Source organism: Carettochelys insculpta, chromosome 1 (assembly GCF_033958435.1).
Source record: "Carettochelys insculpta isolate YL-2023 chromosome 1, ASM3395843v1, whole genome shotgun sequence".
Lineage (NCBI taxonomy): Eukaryota > Metazoa > Chordata > Testudines > Carettochelyidae > Carettochelys > Carettochelys insculpta.
This window is the reverse complement of record NC_134137.1, coordinates 120632629-120653828: the sequence shown is the minus strand read 5'-3', so window position 1 is coordinate 120653828 and position 21200 is coordinate 120632629. Positions and strand designations below refer to the sequence as shown.

The 21200-nt window shown below is 38.4% G+C and overlaps 1 protein-coding gene across 2 annotated transcripts in view; it reads left to right on the top strand.

Moving 5' to 3' along the window:
- DCUN1D2 (defective in cullin neddylation 1 domain containing 2) overlaps nt 1-21200 on the top strand; it is a 60359-nt gene that overhangs the window by 2466 nt on the left and 36693 nt on the right. For both annotated transcript variants that reach the window (XM_074990816.1, XM_074990824.1), the window contains exons 2-4: nt 1247-1463; nt 5024-5192; nt 15346-15476. In XM_074990816.1, the coding sequence (XP_074846917.1) occupies nt 1247-1463; nt 5024-5192; nt 15346-15476 (517 nt within the window). The remainder of the gene's footprint in view (nt 1-1246; nt 1464-5023; nt 5193-15345; nt 15477-21200) is intronic.

The following is a 21200-nucleotide window of genomic DNA, read 5'->3' as shown; positions in this document are numbered from 1 at the left end:
TTACTTTACGTACAGAGGACAATAATCGTAACACGCACTGGTAGCAGAGTTTTGCTGTATTTAAAACCTCTTCCCTCTACTCTCGCATTCTCCAGAAGTTTTCTGGGATGTTGTAGAGCTATGATTTGCTGCAACTCATTGCTGCTGAGAAAAAAAAATCATGGTTCCTATAAACCTTTTTTTTCCTTCACCAAATAACAAAGTAATCAGTCACAATGGTTAAAGTAAACATCTCTTATCAGAATATATTAAAGCCTTGATGAAATTTACAAAAACTTCTTGTGAATTCATATTCCCTGTGTCTACACATGCCCCTTCCTTTCGAAAGGGGCATGTTAATGAGCGGGTTTGAAAGATGCTCACCAGATAGGAAGAAGGGCTTTTGAAAACTGTGGGGGGGGTTCCTTTCGGAAGTTCCTCTATCCATGGGCGGCGCGCGATTCGAAAAGCCGCACTTTCGAATCGCTTGGCCGCCATTATGCTAATGAGGTGCTGCGTATTCATTGCAGCGCCTCATTAGCATATTTCAAAACTGCTCATTAACGTGCCCCTTTCGAAAGGAAGGGGCACGTGTAGACACAACCATGGAATGACTCTCTTGCTTGGCTGCTTTATCAGTATTGTTTTCTTTTCAGCTCACTTTTTCTGAAAGTGACAGTAAATGGTTCCTGGTGTTGAAATTGAAAAGTGCTTTGTGACTTTAATTGTCTTAAGTAATCAACTGGAAGACAATATTATTCACTAGCACTAGAAATTCTGAAAAATCTTAAGTCACCTGTTAAACTATTCAGATATTTCTAAAGGCCTTTATTTACCATATCTCTGATTATTGTGTGATTCATGCCTTTGAAGCTTATTTTATCACTAACGGTAGATTTATTTTCAGCAAATAGACCCAGTTGTCATAACAGTTGTATTTTAAAGAGTTTTTGATCAAATAATTCTGAATTTAATGGGAAATATCTGGAAGTCAATGTGTTTACCTAAGCAGTAACACAAACGTGAATTTGCTGTTGTGAGGATATTTGCTAATAACAACATACATATAGATGCTGTCATTTCAGTTTCCGGACATGCTGTCTGTTTAACTGCAGAAGAGCAGGGCTTTGGTTTCCTTTAATTCTAAAGTGAATGTTGTCACACCAAGAAAACTAAACCCCTTTAAAAGATAGGCATTAGTAGTAGAATGCTGCACAAACTTCTGGATTAGCTTCATTGGCTTTCCTGCTTCTTTTGCATCCCAAAGCATAAGCTTAAATCGTCTCAGAAGGACAAGGTCCGCCAGTTTATGGCATTTACCCAGGCTGGTGAAAGGACTGCTATATATTGCTTAATGCAGAATGAGTGGAAACTAGAAGTGGCAACAGACAACTACTTCCAGAACCCAGACTTGTACTACAAAGAATCCATGAAAAATTCAGTAGACAGAAAGAAATTAGAACAGTTGTATAACAGGTACAAAGGTAAGGATCACTTTTTTATTTATTTCATTTGAATTAAATTTATACTTTGCATTTTTGCTACTGATAACATCTTTTAAGACTTCTAGTGCAATGTTCTGCTTTTCATTTTCTATATATTGCTGTAATAGTAAGTTCTCTGGAATGCAAGGCTTTTTTTTCCTTCTTGCATGTCTTATAATATTCGCTACAGAGTTATAAAAAAATTTGTTTTATAAAGTATAAAGCACCTTAACAATAGGAAGGACTGCATATGTTAGAAAAAAAATGGATTAAAGACAGTAACTTATGGACATGATCGTGGCTTTGTAAGAACGCATTATGCATTGTATTTGTTCTCTTGTCCATGAACATGTTAAGGAATTTTGGTATGTGATGTTACTTTGCATGATGAAATTACTACTGTAATTTCTGTGTTAAATCGTTTAAGTATAGCTCAGATGAAAAACCACAAGAACACTTTCAGCTACGAGAAGGCATCTGATAACTATAACAAGAAAAGATACTGAGAATTAAAGTTGAAACTCCATCCTTAATTTACCCTTTGTGCTTGCGTATTACATCAGAATGCCAGATCACCTGCTGTTTAGATATGCTAGGAAGAACAAACTCACAAGGTAGTGAATTAAAGGTGGAGTTGTGTTTTATTTTCCATTTCTTTTTATTTTATGGTAGTGTTTAAAAGAAGAGGAAAAATTAAAGGGGAAAAATGGCCATGGAAGTGTAAGAATTGACGTGATCCAGTGTAAGAGCTCCTTTTGAAATGTTAATATTTTATATATAATGCATGTAAATGTTTATTAAATAGAATGAAGCAGCTCTGAATCGTTACTACCTGTTGCTTAAATTGTAAATCTTTCTCTAGAAAATGTTAAATGGATTTTTTTACCAGCTTTTGTCTATCCTGAATTCTTTCTAAACCCGCTATATGGTTATGCTTCTCACCAGAATAGCTTTGTATATACATATTTTCTTTTACATTAATAACTACACTGTTTTGAAAGTTTTTAAATAACATAAAGGCTTGTTCAATATTAGATGATTTTCAGAATATCATTTTAAAAACAAGGTTGTGTTGTAGGAGCACAGAGATTCAGACAAAAGTGCAACATTGCTTTTGTATATATTTGTAGATGTTTACTAAACCACATACTTAGTTTAATTTTGCTTTTATTTAAATCAGTTTTATTATTTCATTTTTTTTGTTTGGCAATTATAAAGTACACTGAGGTTAAATATCTGTAGATACACACACACTTAAATTCTGTAAGGTTATCCATACTTGAATACTGAAGGAATTTTATGAGTTGTATTTCATTGTTTGTGCTGTTTACTTTTTTAAGTCATTTCACTTTGGTGAATAAAAATAGTCAGTTCTGTTGTTTTTTATGCATAAGCACACTATTGCAATGTTGTCAAGACTGAAAATGCTGTAAGGACATAATGAAAATCTAAACAAATTTTCAGAGAAAAATTAAATGTGAAAATGTTTCTATTGTTTTTTACACACCTTTTTCTTTTGTTCATCATATACTAAACTTTGTATCTTAGTTGCTTAGCCAGGGTTGGTGCCTTTTTAAACCCTTTGAAAGGGTTTGCTTATAGAAACGAAAGAAAAATGTATAGATGGTGTCGAGTTTAAAATTTGAGATGACACATATTTTATTGTCTAACTGTACTATCCTTTCCAAAGCGTGTTCTGTTTATTTAATGACTAACATCAAAATCAATTCTCTGCATGTTTATTTTTATTATTTCCTCAGTTGTCCCGATATTGTGAATAACAACACTGAGTGGAATCTTGTCTTCTTTGAAGCCAGTGAGGGTTTTACCACTGACTTCAATGAAGACACAATTTAACTACAAATGTTTCAAGGATTTAAAAATTTACACATCAAAATAGTCTTTTGGAGCCTGATCCATACAACACACTAGATAGCGTTACTTTTTCTTCTAACAGTTAATTCCATTTATTTCAATGGAATTATGTCCAGGAGAGAAATAAGCAAGTACTACCTGTTTGCTGCATCAAATTCCTATTTAATTATTGGCTACTTTTAATCTTTAAGCATTCAGAAACCTCTGGAAAACCAAAACAATTTTAAAAACGAATCTGCATTTCAAACCCATGAATTTACAAGACAATCAGATTGCAGGATCAAGGGTCTAAGAAAGAACTAAACAGTTACAATCTTCAGATTAGCTAGCCAAAATATGAAAATTAATTTTTTGCTTTATAACTGTGGCTGTGATATAATAAGGTTTTGTATTTAAAGAAATAGTTATGACTTGTTACATGTAAAATATGGAAAAAAAACAGTTTTGCATTGTAATTAGTACGGACTATATATTAAGAAGTTAGAAGGGTAACTTTGAGGATGCTAGTTGTGTTCATGTAACCAGAGTGCATTTCAAGAGAATCCTGTATTATAGTCCAGTTGATTTTCTGTAGTAAAATAAAATAGCTGCTATGCTTGTTAGTAACTGTTTCTTTGACCATTTCTTTATTGTTAGACTAATTAAAAATCTAATATTCATGAAGGATTGGGAGGGGCTTTGTGGTTTTATGTTAGATTTGGTTTTTCATATTTAAACATATATAATTGTGGTTGTGAGATGAAACTGACACTGGCAATTACTATGTGTTGTTCTATCCTAACTACAGGTTGAACTTCTCTCGTCCGGCACTGTCAGGACCTGACTGGTGCTAGATGAGAGAATTTGCCGAACAGCAGGAGGTCAATATTTTCTAGCACATTACTAACATGTCCACTGTTCATTGAGCCTTTACAAGACATTTAGGGGTAAATTACAGCTATAAATAACAGCATAGAGCACTGAGAGCCAGCACCAGTGGCTGTAAACAAACTTTATGGGACAATGGGAAGCTTGATCACACCCATGATAAGTGGTGGTCCAGCAAACTAAAATGATGCCTGATTATGGAGTGTGCCAGACAAGAGATCTGGATTAGAGAGGTTCAACCACTTGTTATTGAAGGTTTTAATATATATTACAGGGCTGCTGAATGGCCTCACCCAGCTTGAGGCCTGTTGTGATAGGAACTAAGCAAAATCCTGTCTCATTGATTTGTTTACTCTGCAAGTATTAAAAACAAACAAAAAAACCTCACTTATAGGCTCTTGTCTCATACTTTGCTCTGTAAGTCAGATTGGAAGTTTCTCTTTCACCTTTTATAGTGTTCTAACCAGTAAATGCCTTATCTACTTGTGCATTTTTATTTCCTTCTTAGAGCTAGGCAGGTCCAGCTGTTGTTTATGTGAGTCTTTTGAACAGCAATAGGGAGAAGGGATAGTCGTTGCTTTAAAAATAATAAAAAGCCAGTTCAAATTAGCAAATGGTCTTTGAAAGATGCAATATCTTTTTAACTCACTTTTTGAAATAGACTACAGTTCAAGTTGGTATCCTCATTAAGAATTGCTAGATTTGAGTATTACTAATACAATAGCTTCTTCACTGTAGCATATCAAAAATGTTCAGGTCATTAGGATACAGGAAGGTTTTTAGTATGTATTGTAACCTTCTTTTTTTTTCCCCTGCAGACCCACAGGATGAAAATAAAATTGGTATTGATGGCATTCAACAGTTTTGTGATGATTTAAGCCTGGATCCTGCCAGTATCAGTGTCTTGGTCATAGCATGGAAGTTCAAGGCAGCCACTCAATGTGAATTCAGTAAAAAGGAATTTATAGATGGCATGACAGAGTTGGGGTGAGTGTATCAGGTTTTTTTGTAGTTCAAAACTTTTTAGGACCTGAGCCAACTCCCACTGAAGTTGATGGAAAACTGGATTAGATATTAAGCTTTTAAAGCATTCCATGGATTGACTCCATGCTACCCTTTCTTTAGACTGAATCAACTTACTATCCCATCTACATCCTCTCTGTCACCTTCCTCTAAGTCTGTTAGGGTATTTTTGTTCACTTGTTCCGGGTATTTATCTTAATGCCTTTTTTTCCCACATCTCAAGTTGAATTGTCTGCTGCTTTGCCATTTTATCACTTATTATAGCTCCTAGAAAAACACTGCTGTATTTCTGCTTCTTATTTTTTTTTATTTCACTGTATGATTTTCCCTTTTATTTGTATGATGGTTGCTCTTGCCAGTTCTGTGAAGTGTTCTTTCTTTATTCCACTTCTTTAAATAGGTTATGGACCATGAATCCCAGAAGTTAGTGTTTTTGCTAGAATGCTGCACATCCGCTAAACGTTCGCTATTGGGCTAAGTAGATGAAAATAAGTATTTCAGTGATATTAAACTTGAGAACGGCAGTTATTTATATAAGGTGTTGCCTAGAAACCTCTGTCATGAACCAGAGCCCAATGTGCGAGGCACTGTACAAACACAATAAAAAAGACACTAACTATCTTCAGAGAGTAAGCCGTGCTAGTCTATACACTATCAAAACAAAAAGCAGTCAAGTAGCACTTTAAAGACTAGCAAAATAGTTTATTAGGTGAGCTTTGGTGGGACAGACCCACTTCAGACCATAGCCAGACCAGAACAGACTCAATATTTAAGGCACAGAGAACCAAAAACAGTAAGCAAGGAGGACAAATCAGAAAAAGATAATCAAGGTGAGCAAATCAGAGAGTGGAGGGGTGGCGGGGGGAAGGTCAAGAATTAGACTGAGCCAAGTATGCAGACGAGCCCCTATAGTGACTCAGAAAGTTCGCATCCCGATTTAAACCATGTGTTAATGTTCCGAATTTGAATATAAAAGTCAGCTCGTCCGCTTCCCCTTCTACAAAAGAGCGATAATTTCTTTTCAGTAACACACATACCCTGAGGTCATTGACAGAATGGCCCATTCCATTAAAATATTGACTAACTGGTTTGTGGATCTGGAGTGTTTTTAATGTCTGTTTTGTGCCCGTTGACCCTTTGTCTAAGGGAGTTTGAAGTCTGTCCAATATACAAAGCATCTGGGCATTGTTGACACATCATGCCATCATGTGTCAACAATGCCCAGATGCTTTGTATATTGGACAGACTTCAAACTCCCTTAGACAAAGGGTCAACGGGCACAAAACAGACATTAAAACACTCCAGATCCACAAACCAGTTAGTCAATATTTTAATGGAATGGGCCATTCTGTCAATGACCTCAGGGTATGTGTGTTACTGAAAAGAAATTATCGCTGTTTTGTAGAAAGGGAAGCGGACGAGCTGACTTTTATATTCAAATTCGGAACATTAACACATGGTTTAAATCGGGATGCGAACTTTCTGAGTCACTATAGGGGCTCGTCTGCATACTTGGCTCAGTCTAATTCTTGACCTTCCCACCCCACCCCTCCACTCTCTGATTTGCTCACCTTGATTATCTTTTTCTGATTTGTCCTCCTTGCTTACTGTTTTTGGTTCTCTGTGCCTCAAATATTGAGTGTGTTCTGGTCTGGCTATGGTCTGAAGAAGTGGGTCTGTCCCACCAAAGCTCACCTAATAAACTATTTGGCTAGTCTTTAAAGTGCTACTTGACTGCTTTTTGTTTTTTACCTATCTTCAGATAGCTAACAATATAAGCAAATATAAACAGTAACTTAAGTGCAATGATTTGCTGGAGGTTACACAGCAAGTCATTGGCAGGTTAGGAATAGAATCCATGTCTCTCTCCTGGTTCAGTGACCTTCCACTAAACTATATTGCCATTCCAATTAGATTCACATGTTACATAGTCTGAAAAATGGTATTTGGTTCCATATTCATTTTTTAGTCAGTGGTTTTCATAGCTGATGTGCTCAAACTACAAAGATGATTTGTCTAACTAAATCTGGCATTTTAAATGGAGCTGTGTTCCTGCAGTTCCTCTCAGCAGTGCTAGTGTTTTCTTTTTGAAAATGTCTGTAGCTATTGTACCTGAGTGTTCCAGTGGGGTGACATTTTACTACTCAAGTGTAGCTGATAATTTTGAAGATAAATAAACTATGATAGACCCTATGCCATGCATCCATGACTGTGTTACCTCTACAAAGCTAACCATAGCAAAATAAGCACAAAGGGCTTTAAGAAGCTACATTTCTGAATGTGACTATAGCTCCCTTGTATAATAAAAAGCAGTCAAGTAGCACTTTAAAGACTAACAAAATAGTTTATTAGGTGAGCTTTCGTGGCACAGACCCACTTCTTCAGACCATAGCCAGACCAGAACAGACTCAATATTTGTCTGGCTATGGTCTGAAGAAGTGGGTCTGTCCCACCAAAGCTCACCTAATAAACTATTTTGCTGGTCTTTAAACTGCTACTTGACTGCTTTTTGTTTTGATAGTGTCTAGACTAGCACGCCTCCCTCTCGGTTACTATTCTCTTGTATAATGTATGCTTCTGAGTTCTACCAAAATTCCACTGAAGCGTCATGTTGTTTTTTTTTTCTTGATTTTGTTTCCCAGGATTACTGACTCGTATATTCATATCAGTAGTGGTCCTTTCTGATTAGCCTACTCTTCCTATCAGATTTAGGGAAACCCAGTAATACTAGTCACTTTCATGGAAGTGAAATTTAGGAACTCACATCTAATCTCTCAACTGCTTTTAAAATTCCAGACAGGAAAGACTTACGGACCACTCTCCTTACCTCTTCCCTTTCAAGCTAATAGGGCTTATGCAAAGTCTTTGCAGGCATAGAATCTTAGTCTCCAATATGGTAAAAACCCAGTCTTAGTCACGGCTTTTCAGAGGCTACGTCTGCATTACAGAGATCTTTCGAAAGAAGCCCTTCCGGATGAGCTCTTCAGAAAGAACTGTTTCGAAAGAGGGCATCCAGACACACAAAAGTGGGTCAGAAGAGTGATCTGATCTTTCAAATGAGAGCGTCTGCACGGCCCCCACTCTTTTGAAAGAATGGGCTGGGGATCAAAAATCATGCCCCGTGAGGACTGCTTGTTTGATAAAAAAGGGCCTGCGGAGCATCTACATGCATTTGCTTTTGAAAGAAGCTTTGAAAAGGGGGCGCTCTTCCTGAAACAGGAGAGGAAGAGTGATTTCGAAAGGAGCACTGTATTCTTTTCGTTTACTTGAAAGAATGTTTGTTTTTTATGTGTAGACGCTCCACAGGATCTTTTGAAAGAGCCCCCTTCTTTCCAAAAATCTTTCAAAAGAACTTGCTAATGTAGACACAGCCAGAGTGACTAAACCAGTTTTTGTAGTCCGGTGTCTAATGACTATACACCACGTTCCTACCAGAATCAGTGATAGAATCTAGGATTTGTCTCACCACTTTACCACCAATTTTATGCTTTGCAAACTATGATTTTTAAACTATATGCCATGAATTCCCAATATACACGTTTCATGTTTCATTAACTTATGCACATTTTGCTTGTCACCCATACACCAGTGTGTTTGTTGACTTGTGGATACAAGTCTGTGATGTTTTTGAGAGCCTGGCCCTTTAGTACAAGTATGTTTTAGTTCTGTTGAATAACTGGTTTTGGCCAAGATGACAGCCGTCACATTGCAGGTGCACGGAAATATGTGCTTGTGCTTCAAACTGGCATTTTAAAGCAAAATCTAAATATTGACCTCGTTAGGAGTATAGCAAAATGATTTCCCAAATGCGTAGAATAGGTGACAGTCAGATGTTTTAATCTGTTGATATTAAAGCATATGAAGTCACTGCTAAGGTTTTATGTTAGAATACATATTTGATGATGTAAAGGATAGGTATTGCTTTCAGCTGCCAGTTGGAAATTGGAAGTGAAAGCCCTAGGGAAAATGTAGCAATGTGGAAAAGAGTGTTTAAACCAAGGTTCCTACCTGCTGATATAAATTGCTTTAATTTAAATCAGTCTTTCCTACTTAGAAAAAATGTGGGAAAATATACAATCTATTTTAATTATGTTTTGCATTTGTAATTCAGTTATTTTCTTAAAGATAAGTTTTTATTTTTATTGGTTGATAACCATTACAAGAAGTTGATTTAGAGAGACCCTTTTCACTAACCTTTTTGCTTACCAGTAAGGTAAACTATATATATGTGCGCATTTATTTAAGCAGTTGTATAGCGAAGCTTGCATTTATTCAGCTTCTTAATGCTCGCTTTTTTATCCTATTGGAAAGTGATGAATAGTGTATTTCTTGTTTACTAGATTTTTTTTTTTTTTTGCTTTTGAATTTTCAGCCTCTGTTTGAATGGATATTCAAATTCAATTAAAATAAATAAAAACCAAAATTAAAAAATTAAAATATCTGGAAGTGGTAGCTCCATAACTTTTTTCTTTATCAGACATGTTTTGCACTTAAATCTTACTTATGCTAGTCCCCCGAGATACACAAGAGTTGCGTTCCACATGTTGGGAGCGGGGCAGGGGAGTTAGCCCTATGGTGGGTTAGGGCTGCGGGGGGGAGGGGGTTGAAGCCAGGGCACGGGAGTGTTGGGGCCAGGGCCGCAGGGTGGTGAGCATGGGGTAGGAGCCAAGCCCTGCGTGTAGGTTGGAGCCGGAGCCCCCAGTGTAGGAGGTGAGGGGGGTGAGCCTGGCCAAGAGGGGAAGGAGGGGGGTTTTAATGCCCCCAGCTGCCTGCAGCAGGGGCCAGCTGCAGGGGCTGGTGCTGAAACCCTTCTCCCTACCTTCCCAGAGCAGCGCTGCTGTCCGCTTAACACCTGTGCCACTCTGGGAAGGGGGTTTTAGCCTGCCTGGCTGCCAGCAGCGGCAGGCAGTTAGTCGAGCTAAAAGTCTTCTCCCTACCTTCCCAGACTGGTGCCTAGCACTGCTCTGAGAAGGCAGGAGGAAGGAGCTCTTAGCCTGCCTAGCTGCCCACTGCTGTGGGAAGTTATGCAGGCTGACAGCCCAGCAGCTTCACGTTATGTGAAACTCACATTAAAGCAAGTTTCATGCACCATGACGACACGTAAAGGGAGGTTTACTGTACCTTCTAACACCAGCTACAAAATAAGCATGCAAACACCTGTTCATTTTTACAGTGCACAAATTTGTAATCAAAAATAATATAAAGTAAGCACTGTACACTTTGTATTCTGTGTTTTAATTGAAATCAGTGTTAAAATGTAGAAAAACTTCCACAAATATTTAATACATTTCATTTGGTATTTTGTTGTTTAACAGTGCAACTAATCACAATTAATATTTTTAAATCACGATTAACTTTTTTTTTACTCATGTAAGTTAACTGTGATTAATCAAATGTATTTGTGTGGGTGTATATATAAATAAAATTATACACAAATATCTCATGGAAAAGATGTATGCAATGCATTCTTCTCATGTTGACTGATGCACTCTCAGAAGGGTCAAATTGAGTTTCGCTAATTAAGATTACGATTTAGAGGCTCATGAAGAGCTTTTGCCTATGACTTGACCTTATATGTCACATGGCTAATAACATTTAGGTTGTTTTGAGATTGTTGTGCTGCAGGAAGATTCTAATAAGGTAACAACTTTTGTAAAACACAAATGGGAACTAGGCCCACTGTTCAAGAAACCATCTGCTGCTAGCAACCTCATCAGTTCCTAACCTCTGTTGAAACTTTCTTTTTTGGACGTGAAGTGGGTATGGAAAAAAGGGAGTAAAACCACTTTGATGTCATATGAAGCCCTCTGATTTATTTCATCATTTTCACTCTTGCTTTTGGCTGGAGATGTCAGGATAATTGCTAGACCATCTAGCATTGTCAGCGAAAGGTGTTCATGCTGATTCTTTTTAAACTTACCAGCAGATTTTAGTGGTTTCACGTCTTACTAGAGGTATTGTTCTGCTGAGGGCTGCTTTAGGCAGAATTCTGCTCAACACATGTATGAGGCTGTGAGTATGTAGGTGATCAATAGGTTCATGATCTGGATGTTTGTGCCACTGACATGCTGATCATAGGTGATTCAACCCTTTTTTTTGTTGAACTCGTGCTGCACTAGCTTTCCTTTTCTAGTAACACTAGGCATATATTGGGATTTAAATTAAAGGAATTTGAGGCTTAATATAGACAAAATGGTACTGGCAGAAAACATCTAGAAATTATATCACCTGCCTGCAGTATTCAGGGAGTTGATATACCTTTAGACCAGAAGTTTTTGATGTAAAGAAGTGTTTGAGTCTCTGATTGCTCATTTAAAGAGGGTAAAATGCTCTTTTAGCTGCACTAAGTAAAGCAGTTTTGACCATTTCTCCATGAGGTTTGCAATGACTATCCATGTCTTTGAACGTCAAAATAGATTTTGGCAATGTGTTCTAATAAAGTTATTTTTGAAGCCTCCGCTAATAAAAATTAAGCTGGCAGTTTTCACTACAATACATTTATTAGGATAATTCTCTGAAGGAAGAGTTGTTGCCAAAGGAAGGTGGATTTGTTGCCTCTGGGTAGGGTGGTGGTGAAAAGCAGTGATGGTTGGCGTCCTGCTGTATAATTTAGAAGGAATATGTGGGCCAAAGATGTTAACATAACTCAGGTACTGTCCAAATTAAACAGTATTTGGGGTTGTTGTACAGAGACTCCAGCCACCTTAGTACCATGGTAAACACACTATTAAAATTCTTTAAACCTTTTATTTAAGCTAAAAGGGAAAAAGGAAAAACAATTCCAGTATTTTAAATCTAGAGTATTACGAAAGGCTTTCATTTTAACAACATCTCTTGTTCCCTTTCCCTTTAGCTGTAGAAAGTTTTTAGAAGGAAAACCCCTGTTGTTTAGCAGTCTCTCAGAAGGTATCAAAGACGTTAATAATTGTCCTTTTGGACAAAAGAGAAGAGGTTAGTTGAGATGAGCTGCTGTTAGTGTGATCCTGTTTCATAACCATCTGGTGTTTGAGATTCAGCTGGAGCCAGTAGAGCTGGCAGTGTGAACTTGGGTCCCTCTGTCTGGCCTGGTCTAGTAGGACATCTGTCAGGATGACAAAGCATGGGATCCCAGAAGATGGAAGGGGTGGCAGTCATGATGAAGAAGCTTGCTCTAGTAGCCAGGTTTTCTCCCCGTATTCTCTCTTTAAGGACCCAGAAAAGGAGTGGTGGGCAGTATAACCTGCCCCACCTTTCTTCTTGGTCCACACTCAGGACTAACTTTTGACATCAGTTTTGGTTCACTGATTTCTGGTTCCATACTGTTTTGTTTATCAAGCATGATCTTAACACAGACCGGCCGTGTCTACACTTAGTTAAAACTTCAAAATGGCCATGCTAATGGCCAGATCAAAAATACTAATGAGGCGCTGAAATGCATATTCAGCGCCTCATTAGCATGCCGGCGGCTGCGGCACCTCGAAATGATGTGTTTCGATGCCATGTGTCTCGTCTACACTGAGGTCCTTTTCAAAAGGATCCCGCCAACTTCAAAATCCCCATATTCCTATGAACTCCTAGGAGTTAAGGGGATTTTGAAGCTGGTGGGTGAAATGCAGCAATTGTTAAGTGCTGCAGCTGCTGGCATGCTAATGAGGTGCTGAATGTTCATTTCAGTGACTAATTAGTATTCTTCGACCTGGCCATTAGCATGGCCATTTTGAAGCTTTTACTAAGTGTACACGTAGCCTCTCTGAGTTATATCTGAAGCTTTTTGTTTGGACTAATTCTGTCTTCTCCGTTTCATACACTTATTCATCTACATTTGTTATGTTACCATGACATCATCTGAATTCACATGTATATTTTTACATTGTGTTCTCAATTAATGCAATTCTGTAGGCCCATTGTCACAACGGTTTAATATTGTGGTGAGTAGTACCAGTGTTTCTGTCCCTGCTTATCTTTGCTTCCCCTCTGACTTTCTCTTATGCCATCTAGCTCCAGTTGCTCCCTCCCCTTTGACTGACTGGCTCTCGGCTCCCAAACAATCAGGTTCTGGCCAGCCCTCCTCCCTACCCCCGGCCAACCAATGGCTGAGGGCATGGCACACCCCACCAGTGGGGAGATAGTAATTGTGTGCACAAATGGGCAGGGAGAAGTGATGAAAGCACCCGTATGGGCTGAAGCAGTGCCCAGGATTGGATTGGGAACAGGTAAGAGCCAGTATGATCTGTTTCCCTCCTATCCCTCCATTTTCTCTCCTGCCATTCAAGATGTGCTTCCAACTCCTCTGTTTTTCTTTACTTGTGTCCAGGTTCAGTTCATAGTGCTGGCTACACTCAGCAACGCTTCCTGCTCATGAGATACTTCCTATATTAGGCTGAGTCAGTTAAGGTCAAATTGGCTAATTTCATGGGCAATCAGTGTTCCCTGCAAGCTGAACATTTGATGGCCACCCAGGAGAGATTCAAATACAGCCCATTTGATTAGCAGAGTGCCCACGGTCAGCAGCATTTGTTTTTACTGGTGGTGCACATCTATACTGCCTGTATGGATATAACAAAATTTATTCTGGACATAGATGGCAAAAATTAAGGGAACATTGTTGGCAATGCCTCAGTATTAATGTGTTTTGGCAGAAGGCTCTCAATTTTAAAATTTGCTTCAGCCATGATTTGCCAGTACGACTCCATTGGCCTTCAGATCATGATGGAGGACTTGTCTTTCTCTGTTTTTGATTGAGAAACGCAATAGTGTGGGTGATACAGTTTAGTGCTTGAAAAGATTTCTAAAGTTAACACTGATCATAAGCTTCACATGTTGTACAGATTCCCGTAGGGTGTACATAGGCTATGGTGGATGGTTTAGTAAATTAAAAAAAATCCTCAAATTTGGCGTAACAGCAATAAAAGTAATAAAGAAATAGTATATTACAGTTTAATGGGATTACAGTTATATTTAAATTTTATTTTACTGTGGTGGTCTGCTTTAAGATAAACAACAAGAATCCTGTGACACCTTACAGACTAACAGTTATTTTGGAGCATAAGCTTTTGTGGGCAAAGACCCGCTTCATCAGATGCATGAGACTTTGCCCACAAAAGCTTATGCTCTAAAATATCTGAAGGTGTCATGGGACTCTTGTTGTTTTTGAAGATACAGACTAACATGGCTCCCCCTCTGATACTTGTTTTAAGATAGAAAGTTCATGAGTCCCTCAATTCAATGAATTGAGAAAGATTTCTGATCAGCTCTGATAATGCAGTCTGAGGTATGCCCACACACACTTATTACTGTATCCATCAATTGCCACTCCTGCACACCCACATGCACAAACAAGCATACTGACAAAAGAAGTCTTCAGTATTAACAGCCAAGAAAAACAATAAGTGAGCTTTCATTGGTAAGACCCACTTCAAATTTAGCACATTACCTAATAAATAAATTTGTTAGGCTTTAAGGTGCTACAGGACTGCTTGTTTTTTGTGAAGCTACAGACTAACACAGCTAGCCCTCTGAGAATAAACAAGTGGTAACGTATGATATATCCAACAACACAGTTGGGAAAGCTGTTACTTATTCCTATAACATTACATCACCCTCCAGGGGACTTTTGAGATCCAGCTCTGGAAGCTAAAGCTAGACAAACTGAGCAGAACTAAGATGTGAAAGTTTAACAGTCAGGGTAGTCAATCACTGAAACAACTTGTCTAGGGATGTGGGAGATTTTCCTTCACTTAGTCTTAAAAGCAAAGATGGAGCGTCTTTCCAAAAGCTGTGCTCTTAGTTTAACGAGTAGTTTTGGACTAGATACAAGGACTGCTGGGTGAGATTCTCTGTACTGTTATGCAGGAGGTCAGACTAGGTGCTGATAGTCCATTCTTTCACTGAAATTTATTGTAAAAATCCATAGACTAAATGGCTCGATATTATTGTCTATATACTTTTGGTGCTTGTGTATAACATACCCCTTATTCTGCTCAGGTCCCTTAAACGTGTAGTAAAGTAAACAAAGTGACACACTTTACTTGAATCTTATGTCAGTCATTTGTGTGTTTATAATAATAAATATTTATAAACTTCTTTCTAAAATGGTTTATGTATGGTTTATAGACAAATAATATCTCTTCTGTGGCAGGTGTGACACCATAGACAAGCTAAAAGCTCAATTGCCGAGATTGGAACAAGAGCTAAAGGATCCAATAAAGTTCAAAGATTTTTATCAGTTTACCTTTACCTTTGCAAAAAACCCTGGACAAAAAGGTTTAGGTGAGTATAGAAACCAAGAAGAGAAGGGTAAAACAACAATCTCAATTCATGTGCCTTCAATAACACACTGGTCACAAGTTGCAAATAATGACTGTAGTGAGATTCACTTAATGATTGCTTTGCCCATTTAATCTTTTTTTAATACTTCATTAGGTGAGGTGGATTAGCTAGATTTCCCAACCACATTTAACATCATATAGCTATTCTATAAGTTAAATAAATTCATTGCATAAGTCGTATGGCAAGCACATCCTTAGAAAGATTAACACAAATCTGTAACTAGAATTAAAGGTGATTCTTAGATTTGACTGCTCAGGTGTAAGTGCCACATTGTCGTCCTTGTTTTGTTCAGCACTAAATAAACTTTTGTTTGTTATAAAAATGGTAGGCTTATATTAATTATTACTATTATTTTAATATTAAACCTTGGAAACCCCACTATACTGTACAGAAATTTTACAAAAATGAAAATTGGAGGCTGACACTAACGTATGCCTGCTTTGGTATCACATTTCATTTTTATCTAATTTACCATAAAACATTGTAGGAACAGCTCCAAGTTAATCGGTAGATATCTGCATACAGTATTGCTTTTTTGCTGTTATCTTAACAAAACTCTGTTTGGAAGTTCATCTTGACCCATACCTTGCTGTTGCTGTCAATATAACAACTAGTATTCTTTACTCACTGCCTGATGCAGTACTCTAAAGAGATCTTTTCTCTTTATACCGGCTATTTCCTTATTACTTTTGTCAAATCAAAGGTGCTTACCTAGACTGTAAGTGGATACATCTAGAAGTAGCAGGCCTTCTTTGTCCAAAAGATGATAAAGATATTTATCCGGAGCAGACATCTTTTTAAAACCAGACACCATGAGGGCTAACAAAACATTTATTGTATTATCATTGTAAGAATTGTCGCCATTCTGTTCTGCTATATTTGAGGTGTTTTAGAGAAAATGGTAGTTTATTCCGGATATTTATTTGTGAATTACTTTGATATTGACATGGATGTTAACAAACACTTGTTTCATGGTAAAAATAGCTTGAGGGGAAGGAGATTGAAGATGAACAAGAATAGGAGCAAAAACTGTTTGACAATCCTTGGCTTTGGGGTTTGTTCTTTCTTTACTTGGTTTTACTTTGTGTGTGTGATTCTTGTCTTTCCCACTGACTTTTATTAAACTTTGAGGCATTTTATCAACTTTATTTTTCTTTAAGTATCGTCTTTCTCCCATTGTCAGACTAGTTATCATCTTGTAGCTTAAGTATCTGGCAAAACCGTGCAGCCAGTGTCTTTTTGTGAGGGCCTATAAGCAACTTGAATCAGTCCACTTAAAAACTTATTAAGTATTGGCTTTTGTAACTTTTCCTGGAGTTAAAGCTTAACTGTTAAAGATTTATGTACTAAAATGAATGAAGCCTTGCAACTGAAAGTAAACTCTTTCATATCTGGCAGCCCCGGAACTGGAGGTTGCTGGATATTCAAATATTCTGGATAATGGAGAGGTATACTTAGCAATGCATTACATTACAGAAAAACAAGATTAGATATTAAGAAACGAACAAATATGTATGCAGAGAATTTTATTTACCTACAGGAGTAGTATTGTACCTTGTAAAATTATACCGTATTTTCTGTATTTATTTCTATTTACTTTCACTATATGGTACTTATAGAAAATGTAACTAACATTTACTTACGGTTAAAATGTCAGTTATTTGAGAGTTCTGGATGATGGAATGCTGGATATGAAAGAGTTTACAGGAGCTATTAAAAATCATAGTGCTTGGAGCCAGAGCAAAACTGAACCAAACGCAGATTTAGTTTGTATAATAGCTGACTTGGAATACCTAAAAGTATATTAGAAGCCATTTGCTGTTTCAGCTGGTTTGAATCCAAAAGAGAAACCAGTATACTTAAAATTTATATTACAAAAAATATCTACCTAAATCTGTACAAAGAAATAGGAAAGCACCACAATCAGAATTGTAGGTCTGGATAGGCTTGTTTATATGTCACCAAAAAAACCTGAGCAGTATATTAATTCCCAAACTTATCTGGTCCAAGGAGAAAGGACTTAGCAACTGCCCCTAGATAGACCCAGAGATTTATGGTATCTCTTTAGCCTAAAAATGGTATTTTATGTAAGGAACACCAGACTGTCCTGAGGTACTTGAGAGAAAACTCAGAACAGAAATGAAAATTAATCTTAAGAGGAATCTAGGGATCGATTACTGTATTACTGCTAACTTGAGGTCTTGGGAACGTTAACATTTCTGGTAATGCTTGATGTTACTTGAATTGGGTAGTGTTGGGTTTCTTAAAAGGTGTTATGTTTTTATGTATTTTTCAGCCTTTGGAAAGTTAACTTTTTAGCATTTTCAAGAAAAGTGTCAAAATCAGGCAAGTTTACGTAGGTATGTAATTTTCTTGGTTTCAGTGGATTTACACCCACTTTTATTGGGTCTGAACTTGGTCCACTGAGAGTTTAACTGGTTCAACATATAAATTATATATGTATGCTTCTATGTTGTTATGAAAACCAGTGAATTCCGTGATGCCAAGTGCTTTGGACAAGCAGTAATCTACAAGAGTCAGGCTATCTTGCAAAGTACTTACAGTAAAATTCCTTTAATCTGGCACGCCCACGACCAGACAGGTGCCAGATTACCAAATTTTCCAGATTATTGGACATCAACACACCTGCACGCCTCCCACATCATAAGGTGACCAACCGTCCCATATTGGGCGGGACAGTCCCATATTTGGGATACCAAAAAGGCGTACCTACTTATTTTTTTTAAAAGGGACAAATTGTTCCATATTTAGGCCCACTGGGGCTCCGGGGCCGAGAGCACCCACTGTTGTTGCTGCCGCCGCTTCCCCAGGGCTCTGGGTGGGAAGCGCCCGTGGCTGCCATCGCTTCCCCAGGTCTCTGGGCTGTTGCCACCCCCAAACCCCTCAGCAGCCCTAACCTACCCCAGGCTTAACCCAGCTGCCCCTCCTACAGCCCCAACCCACCATCCAAGCCCCCAACATACATGAATTTTGAGGCACAAGTATCTCAGGGGACTTCTGTATGCCAGTCCATTGAATTTTGCTGGATTATCTCTTTAAATGGGACTGTTTCTGCAAGATGCCAGACCATCAGGATTTCCAGACCATCAGAGGCCGGATTAAAGGAATTTTACTGTAATTGCTTTTTCTATTAGTTTGTTATGCTTTGGGGAAATTCTTACAGCCTGTCTTCACTGCATTGTTAGCTCAGGTTGTAGCTTGACTGTTGCCCATAATCACATTCCCTTGCACATGTACAAATCTTGAAATTGAGTTTAGTGGTATGCAGCTAACTGACCCATCAGTGAATATGGGTTGAAGCTAGAGTTCTGCTGATTCTAAGGCTGTCTTCAGTATGAGATAAATTCAAATTTATTAATATTGATTTTGTAATGCTGGATTTTATAAATTTGAATTTGACTATCCTCACTTATTGCTGCCACACTCAGTTCGCAGACATCGACTTGCAGCAGTGCATTATGGGAACCAATCCCACAGTTCCTTCATCCCTGTAGCATTCTGGGTATTTTCATTAGTATATGACATCTTCCCGTATTGTATTGCCCTCATTCCTCTCTTGTGGGAAGCAAACGTCCATTTTTCCAGACAGAAGGAAAAGTAGGGCGTCAGCAAAGATCGCCAAATTAACAGGAATCTCGTTCTATAACCGAATTGCTTTTGGAAACAGTAGCTGTAACTGAGTTATCAAGGATTTTATAACAATCAGCAGGACAGCATCTTCTCAACTGAACATCCACTGACTGTCCCCCCTCCCTTGATTGCATCGGATCCCTCCAGATAATACGGGGTCAATGAAAAGCATGAAGAAGACTAGGTGGTAAGAATTGGAAAAAAGAGAGTTGCTGAGGAGAGGGTCTTTGGGTTCCCAGTCCACTATATAGCTTCTATGTACAGTCTGTATTCTCAGCTGGCCCTCCACCCACTATTCCCTGCGTGAAGGGGTCCAGAGTTAGAAGAAAGAGGATAGAAAGGGCTAGGGAAAAAGATTTTTGTCTTCTCCCTTCACTACACAGAAATCCCCAACATGAGGGATGGGGCTCGCCAAATTTAATTGCCATTGTGGGAAGGCTGGGTGTCTGGGAGGTTGAATGGCCAATTGATATGGTCCCCGAAAGGTTACTGGCCCACTAGGTGTAGGGGAAATAGTGCATGTGATATATTTTGATTTTTAGTAGGGCGTTGACATATTCCCACATAACATTCTGATAAGCAAACTAGGGAAATATGTTCTAGATTAAATTACTCTAAGGTGGGGGCATATCCAGATGAAAGACTGTACTCAAAGAATAGTTCCCAGTGGTATGCTGTTGAACTGGAAGGACATATCTAGTGGGGTTCCTCAAGGGTCTGGACTGATACTTTCTAACTCTTTAACTACTGTAAAAATGGACTAGAAAGTATGCCTTTAAAATTTGCAGATGACACCAATATGGGTGGAGTTACAAATACTTAAAGGGCAGGCATAGAATTCAAAATAGCCTATTCTAGCATAACCCCATAATGTAGACAGAGCATACAGTGATGGAAGTTTTTTGTGTTGCTGTAGGAATATTCCCTCCATGAGCAATGATAGCTAAATCAACATAAATGTTCTTGGATTGACCAGAGGTTAGGTCAGTCAGCATAGCTGCAGCGCTCAGAGGTGTGGTGCGATAGAGTGGGGATTATAGTCCCTTTGTTAGGTTACATGTGTTTCCTACTGTCCTGTAGTAACACCCTGGGTGTGCCTCAGTTTCTCTAGCCACAGCATAAAAGCCTAGTTGGAGATGGGAGTTTTGGTGTGATGACTTCTCACACATAGGCAATGGCCCTCCATGGCCTTTGTAATCTACGCAACCAGGTGACATTTTTTTCCCCGCTGGGAAACATGACAAAGACAGTAGGAAAGGTCTGGCTGGTTTGAATTTGAACAGTGCAAGTGGAGAGTGGCAGTCGTAGCTGACTTGACAGGGAGGAAAGAGGGCCAGGGCCCTGGCTCAGGGACGCACTCTGGTCACCCCTCTTCCAAAGATAGCGTGTACAGACTGCTTCTGATTTCTGTTCTGGCAAATCTGTTCTACGCCATGGCCCTTTCTGCTAATAAACCTTCTGTTCTACATGAAAGTCAGATCTGACTGTGGATGGGGTGTGGAGCTTGGAGACCCCCCTACACACACTGTGACACATGGATTTTTCACAGCCCTGAGCACTGTAGCTATGACAACCTAAAATGTAAGTATGTATGAGGCCCTAGTAGATGTCTCCAGATTCTGGAAGTGGTGCGTTGATGCACTTTCTGAAGGTTATCTTTGCAACTATCAAGATTCTCTACTATGACCTTGTTTGTTTGTTTTTTGTTTGTTTTTATTTTATTTTATTTTCATGTATAATGTACAGACAAAATATCAGGAGCTTTAAATGCCTTTACTTAAGTCCAAAACCAAATATGAATATAAAAGCAAAAAGTTGAGGCCCCCAAGTGACTATCTCATTCTTCCTGATGTGAGCCCTTTTGTCCTGTTAGTGTCTTCACTATTATGGTTGGCAGGGTTGCTTGTGAGGGTCAACTGGAGCAAATTTTCACTGTAGGATAGTTGGGTGTTTATGTTCTGTGATTGTCAAGTTCTGGTAAGGCTGTATATTCATCCACCAGTTCATGTAACT